Genomic DNA, 7,379 nt, shown 5'->3' with positions numbered 1-7,379 from the left:
CTATTTTTATGATCACTCTTTTTCCAATTCTCAATTTCCCTCAAATTCTTCTTGGTTTCTTGCTTTCTGAGCTTCTTTTTCTCTACCTGGATCTTCTTAGTGAACTTTTTCTCAACATATTTTTGTTTTTTAAGTTCAACAGCCTTTATTTTCTGCTCCTGTTTAAGTAAATCCATCTTAATTTTCTTCATATGTTGGTCTGTTTTAAGCATTTCAGCTAACATATCATCTGGTCTATTCCAGTTTATATTCATCTTTTCCAGAATTTCACATCCTTTATTCACATTTCTCAAAGTATTTGAATAAAAGTATGATTCTCTTTTTGTATTATCTTTGTAATCAATCTTTTCCTCACTTCCTACCTTATCCACTATAGCTAAAGTTTCTATAAAAGGTACATTTTTCATTCCCAATTGAATCCCATAGTCCAAAGCTGAGATCTTTCTCTTTATTCCTTCCTCATCCAGAACTAATTTATTCCCTATTTTAATTAATGGAATTCAATTAATAAAAATATAAAGTAAAAAACAAGTTATAAAGTAAATTTCCTGTATTAATTTTATTCCTTTCAGGTATTAAACCAAACTTACCTCTATCAATGCTTATTCTCTCTCCTTGATTATCTTCTAAAACGTGAGTTTCCAGCTCACTGTCAGAATCTGACATCCTTGCCTTTAAGTTTTCTCTTATCTATTTAATACTTAAAGGAGACAAAAAATCTATCTAAATAAAAAATAACAAGTTTATCAGCAAGTTCTACTCTGCTTGTATACTTGTTTTTTTATTTTCTTTTAAATTCACACCCTCTATTACTAATTAGTAATATTTCCTATTTACTTTTTTACCCTTTTTTTGTAAAGCCAATAATGTCACAAACGACATTTGGCGCGAGCGCCATGATGCATAATGCCGGTATAGATACCTTATAAGTGTAAAATAGGCAAGAAAAAAAAACAAAAAATTTGTATTTAATAAATAAATATTTATTTATATATATGTGTATATATAAATATACACAAAATAAATAAGGGATTAAGTATAATTCTTGAAATTTCCTCTATTTTCCCCTTTATTATTTTATACTTTTAAATACCAATTTCTCAAACTGGAAAATATTGGTTTAAATTTAGGTAAATAAATCACTAATTCTCACTTTATTGAATAGGAATTAGATAATATTTGATTTTTTTTTATAGATTTAGTAAGGGAAAATATTATTAAACATCTTCCTTTGAAATAGAAATGAATGGCAGATATTTTCAGTGTATTGTCTAAAGTTTCTTAATATCGTTAGGATATTTACGAATTTGAAACATTATTATTCTGAAAATGTGGTGATAACAATATTTTGAATCCAAATTCTGAATAGTTTTTCTATAATAAGAAACAAAATCCTTGTTTACCAAAGAAGTTTTTCTTTTTTAATGCAAATGCAAAGAAGAAAAATAGTAATAAAGAAACGATTAAAGCTGAAATGTTGAACAATAGTTAATATCTTTGATGTAATTCATTTTGTAATTATATTCAACAAATTCAGTATCTTGCTTTTAAGTATTCAATGAATATCTTGCAATGTTACCGTCGTAATAAATATTGATTTTTTATTAATGATTAATAAAGTGCTTCCAAACAATTTTTTTTAATCGTTTAACAGTATTATTGAATGAGTAGTTGATTTAACTGTTTGTATTGAAAAATCTTTAGATGGTAATTCCTCTACTCTTATTATTTTGTTTATATTATTAAAAACTCAAATTACATCTTTTCCCACTGTTTGACAGAAATTTTTCAATGGAACTCAAGACCATATAATATTAAATAAGGTAGGTGTTTCCATTTTTTAGGTTTGAATTTTCCTTTAAACAATATTACTATTACTGCTGAAGTATTATTTTCTTTTCCAATGAATTTAAGCATTTCATGATGGATCTTGATCCATAATATACATATTTATTACCATTACGATATCTGATAATTGTGCATTAGTATTAATAACACTCTAGCTATTCTTGTAAGCAGTATCATATTTCGAAATAGTCTCACTTAGTTTCCTGATACATTTTGATCTTGAAACTGAGTAGTAGTTTGGGTCTTTAGTTGATCTTGTACTTTGGACTTTGAATCCGATTGAGTCACTGCCCTTTGAGAATCTGTTGTTACACCTTGGGCGCTGTTATTAGTAGTGGTAGTAGTAGAGGTATTAGTAGCAGTTTTAGTGGTAGTTGTAGCAGTAGCAGTGGTAGTAGCAGTATTAGTAGTAGTAGTAGAAGTATAGCTTGAATCAATTTGTGCCATATACTCTTCTTTGTATGTAACCTTTGAATCTTTGTCTGTGGTTACAATAGTTACTGTTGCTGTTCTTGTAGTTTCTCCAGTTTTTGTGCCAGTTGTAACATTCTTTAATGATAAATCACTAACATATCCTGAAATATCCATGGAGACATTATCATTAGTAGATGAATCGGTAGTGGTAGTTTTATTAGTTTGAGTAGTGGTAGCTTGACCAGCAGTAGCTTGAACAGTAGCAACTTGGCCAGTAGTAGTTTGACCAGTAGTAGCTTGACCAGTAGTAGTTTGAGTAGTTTGAAAAGTGGTAGCTTGGCTGGCGGTACTCTGAGAAGCAGTAGTTTGGGAAGCAGTAGTTTGAGAAGTAGTAGTTTGAGAAGTAGTAGCTTGACCGGCAGTAGTTTGAGTAGTAAAAGTAGAAGGAACAGTAGTAGTAGTAGTCATCTTACTACAATCTTGGAAAACTTGATCAACAGTAGTAACTGTTGATCCATCAGCTTTAGTGACAAAAGTTTCTGTTCTTGTAGTTACACCATCTACATTACCTGATGCAAATCTTGTGGTTGTTTTTGTAACAGTTTCACCTGATTGAGTATTTGTTGAAATTGTCTGGTCAAATGTCTCTTCAGTCTTTGATGTCTGCTTTCCATCAACAGAATAAGTTTCTCTTGTAACAGTTCCTTTGTAACTTTTTTCTGTAGTTCCAGTTTGTACAGCAGTAGTACTAGTAGTAGTAACACACTTTGTTCCGTCAGTATTTGTTTGTTCCTTCTTTGAAGTATAAGTACCATCAGTTTGGTAAGTTTCAGTAATTTTGATTTGTGTCTTTCCACTCTGATTTGTTTCATATTTTACACCAAATTTACCATAAGTTGTTTGACTAGGTGTTTGAACTGCTCCAAAGTAAACCTGAGCACCGTTGAAATCTTGACCAGCCTGCTGATTGTTCTGTACAATTTGTTTTTGTTTCTGTAATTGTTTTCTTGCTTGGTCTTGGCCTTGAATGGATGTTTCATATCCTGTACCTTTCATTGTTTCCTGGCATTTTGTCTGTTTACTATTGACTCCAGAATAACCATTATTTGCCACAGATGTGTCAGTTGTTTCTTTTGATACTTCAATATCTATTTGTCTAGAGGTAATTGAACCATTGCTGAATGTTTCAGTCATTGTTGTAGTAGTTTCAGTTTTTGTTGGTGCTTGATAAACAAAAGTCATTGTATTATCTGTTGTATCAAAGTAACAAGCCTGACTCGTAACTGCTTCAGACTGAACAGTTCCTGCTTTACAAGTGGTAGCAGAAACAGTCATATTTGATGTACTTTTTTTGGCACCTTCACTAGAAGGCTTTACTTCTTGGGTAGTAATAGTCTTTGTAGTTTTCACTTTCATTGTTGTACTTGTTACATCTTCAGTACTGGTCTTATTAACAGTCTTTTGAATCTTCATACCAGAATCGAAAACCGTTTCTGTATTTACTGTTGAAGTGTTAGTTACTGTATTATTCTCACCTTGTTTTTGAGTACCTGTTGTTGCAGTTTTCTTAAATGTAGTTGTAGTAGTAGCGCCAGTTGTAAAACCAGAAGTATCAGTAGTACCAGTAGTGCTAGTACCAGTAGTACCAGTAGTACCAGTAGTAGTGGTAGTGGTGGTAGTATTAGTATCAGTAGTGGTACCAGTAGCACCAGTAGTGGTAGTGGTGGTAGTAGTAGTAGTACTACCAGCAGTAGCACCAGTAGTAGTTCTGGTAGTAGTTTCAGTAGTGTTAGTAGAGCTAGTAACACTAGCAGCACCAGCAGTAGTAGTCTCTGGAGCTGTAAAAGTAACCTTACTGTAAGATTTAATGTTACCAGAAACTGAAACTGAAGATGCAGAATCACAAATTCCTGTTGTAGTTGTAGTTGTAGTCGTAGTTGTAACGTCACCAGATGTTTCAGTACAGACTTTCTTTGATTGTTCTTCCTTTGCTACATCAGAAGGACGCTTCTTAGTTTGTTCGCTTGTCATATTTGTTTCGCAATTGGTTTTATATTGATTTGGTGATGAATTTTCTACTTGCATTTCTTTTAATTCTTCAGCTCTTTAAATGTTATATTAAAACAAGAATTTTACTTCTTCTCTTAAAATGCTGTGATATTAAGGTTTAAAGCAATATTTATATTTATATAATAAATAATAACCTTGTTATTCCAAAGATTAAACAAAGGTTTTATATTACCTTGAATTGGAATATTTTTAATATTTCTTTAATAATTCGTTTTATTGTAAACTTATTAACAATTTTTACTTGAAGTTATTACATAGAAAAAAAAAGAAATGACTTATTTATTATGCTCTTTTTCGAGAATTAATTAATATTCAAGTTTAATTTATCTGAATTCATTTGAATTAATAAAAAAAAAAGAAAGAAAGAGGGGTGAGCATTAGCAAAATAATTACTGACAACTAATTGCATGCGCATGTACTTGCATTATCCACATGCGCATGTACTTGCATTATCCACATGCGCATGAATTGCATACTTTCATATACCGGAGTTTACTAACAAAACTGACGTAATATATAAAAAACAGTTTGTCCACATGAAAATTCCCCTTTTAAATTAATAAATAACAAAATCGTAAGTAGTAAAAAAAAAAAAATTAATGAGACCCAAGTTTTAGGCCACAAATTTCTTCAAAGTAATAACTTAACAAACTAATATAATAATGGAGCATCCTCAAGATGCATACCTCTACATATTGGACAATTTAGTCGATCATGTTTAGGTCCTAAACATCCGCAAGTCTCTGCTGTTTTATCTATTGCATATTCAGAGTCGCAATTTCTAAGATCATTTCTCAATTTCTTTGCTTCCTCAACAGGATAACTCTTACATTCAGAAAATACAACTCCACACCTATTAGTAATCATCTCAAATATTTCTCTCCTATTTTCTTCTGAATCAATATTTGATTTTGAAGGAATATACTCTAAGTTTCTTTCATTATCCAAAATTTCTTCTTCCAAATTCTCATCCAATGCAACTAAACTATTCTTTGTAGATTGTTTACTTAAAACAGTTCCAGAACGTGTTGGTTGTTTTGAGATTGTTGAATCCTTTCTTGAAGGTAAAGAAATATAGGAACTTTGATAAACTATGCTTCCTTCATCATTCACTCTAATTGATTGCTCAGTTGCAAGTCTTAAAGCTTCAGCCTCTGCTATTCTATCAGCTTCCGCTCTAGCCATCATAAATCTTGTATTATCACTCTCAATATCCATAAATGTTGAACTATTCATTTTTCTCATTGAATTCAAAGAATCCAAAATTACTACACCTTCTTCTAATTCTTGTTTTGTTAAAATATCTTCTGATAATGATGGGAATTTTCCCATCCTACCTGAAAATGCTTCATATGTTTGTGGGACTGATTGTTTACCACCCATTTTTTTTTTAATATTATTAATATTATCTATTTATTTATCTATTATTCAAATACACTTAATCCAACCAATTCTTCTTATGCCAAGCAAAATCGTCAATTGTTATAATGATAAATTAGTAATAATTTCGAGATCCTTTTTATCTTGGATAAAATCTTTATTCTTTTTTAATTAATTAATTTCGTATCTGGAATTCTAAATCCATATACTTAATTAAACTTAAATTGCCAATAAAAAAAAAAAAAATAAAGAGAACTCTCTCTATATTATCTTAATTGAACTCTTGTCATGCAATCTCTTACCTCACTTTTTTTCTTATGATTTTAGACTATACGCATTTTATCCTGCAAACTTATTTTTTCTTTACATGTTTTTATATTTCATGTTTTTGCACTAGACTTTATTTTAATGTCTTTCTCTATTATTTATTAGATTCTCTGGCGCCAAAAACATCCCGCCAGTTGCACTTTATTGTCAAAAATAAAAAAAAAAATTACGTAATTTATTAAGAATACTATCTATTTACCATGCCTTTGTTTTGAATGTGAATAAAGAACGATAGATTTTTCGATATTTCTAATATTAAATCCCCAAAGCTCACTTAAAAGTTTGTTAGTTGATATTGATAAGGGAAAATTGTAGAGTTAATATATTGTAATTTAGGAATCTGTAGATAAATGATCTGTTAAGATTATAAGGGGTGATGGGGGTAAAAAAAGTACATTTCCAAGTATTTGGATAATTTAGCTTTATTCTTGTTGTATGTGTGTGATAGTTTTAGTATTAGTTATTGTATGTGTGAGCAACCATTTTGATAAGTAATTTAACAATAACAAATAGAAATGGATATTGAATATATATATAGGGTAATGAAAGCTTTATTTCATAGAATTGCAATATTTCTAATTATCTTCTTTTTTCTTCAATGTCTAACTTTTCTTTAATATAACCAATCATTTTTTTTTTATTAACTTTAAATTACCCTTATATTCTTAACAGATCTTTACTACTAGAGCAAAAAACTTACTATATTTCAGCATGCTGAGCCAATAGAGGTGGAATCTCACCCCAAGTACCAAGTGATGTAACTATAAATAATCGAGTACAAAATGAAGCAGTATATTCTCTAAGTCTATTTAAAATAACAAAGAGTGAATTAAAACCATTAATTGGAATATCAAAAGGCATATTCCTTAGAATTAAAATACAATCAGCCTTTGGCCAATTACCACCAGAATTTAATATACTATAAATCTCTCTATATGTAACTTCTTTTTCATTAGAATTATGCTTTTGTTCTACAATTCTTTGTATTTTATTTAAAAAATCTTTTGAAGAATCACCACTTGAAAGAAAACGTAAATTAGCAGGAATTTCGTCTTCATTATTCAATAAAACTGTTAGTTTACTTTCAACAATTCCATTTGGTTCAAAAATAGTAACATATTCCACTCCTAATTGTTTAAAAATACGACAAGCTTGATATAAAAGATATAATACACCATTTTCAATCACTTCTGATCCTCTAAATACAATCACCATATGTTTTGGAACTTTCTTTACTTTCTCTAAATTAGCTTGATCTTCTATATTTTCAAACCCTAGAACTTTCTGTAATAATTTATTTAAGTAAATAATCAATAATAAGTTTATTTTGTTTGTATTAA

General features: G+C 29.7%; 4 protein-coding genes across 4 annotated transcripts; all 4 read right to left on the bottom strand.

Moving 5' to 3' along the window:
• On the bottom strand, nucleotides 1-407 carry Chro.60398 (hypothetical protein; the record flags this gene model as incomplete). The annotated part of the gene is made up of 1 exon (XM_660714.1): nucleotides 1-407. A coding segment is annotated over one exon (407 nt), but the record flags the coding sequence as incomplete, so codon positions are not given.
• Nucleotides 408-2,043: 1,636 nt separating this feature from the next.
• Chro.60399 (hypothetical protein) lies at nucleotides 2,044-4,347 on the bottom strand. Its single annotated transcript, XM_660713.1, has 1 exon — nucleotides 2,044-4,347. One exon carries the CDS (start codon nucleotides 4,345-4,347, stop codon nucleotides 2,044-2,046), a length of 2,304 nt encoding a protein of 767 aa, XP_665805.1.
• A 636-nt stretch (nucleotides 4,348-4,983) lies between these two features.
• Nucleotides 4,984-5,715, bottom strand: Chro.60400 (hypothetical protein). The annotated part of the gene is made up of 1 exon (XM_660712.1): nucleotides 4,984-5,715. One exon carries the CDS (start codon nucleotides 5,713-5,715, stop codon nucleotides 4,984-4,986), a length of 732 nt encoding a protein of 243 aa, XP_665804.1.
• A 1,023-nt stretch (nucleotides 5,716-6,738) lies between these two features.
• Chro.60401 (hypothetical protein) lies at nucleotides 6,739-7,254 on the bottom strand. The annotated part of the gene is made up of 1 exon (XM_660711.1): nucleotides 6,739-7,254. The coding sequence occupies one exon, from the start codon at nucleotides 7,252-7,254 to the stop codon at nucleotides 6,739-6,741; it is 516 nt and encodes a 171-aa protein (XP_665803.1).
• Between the last annotated feature and the right edge of the window lie 125 nt (nucleotides 7,255-7,379).

Source organism: Cryptosporidium hominis (assembly GCF_000006425.1).
Source record: "Cryptosporidium hominis TU502 chromosome 6 CHRO016130, whole genome shotgun sequence".
Classification (NCBI taxonomy): Eukaryota; Apicomplexa; class Conoidasida; order Eucoccidiorida; family Cryptosporidiidae; genus Cryptosporidium; species Cryptosporidium hominis.
The sequence above is the reverse complement of the archived record's forward strand: the minus strand, read 5'-3'. Positions and strand labels throughout refer to the sequence as shown.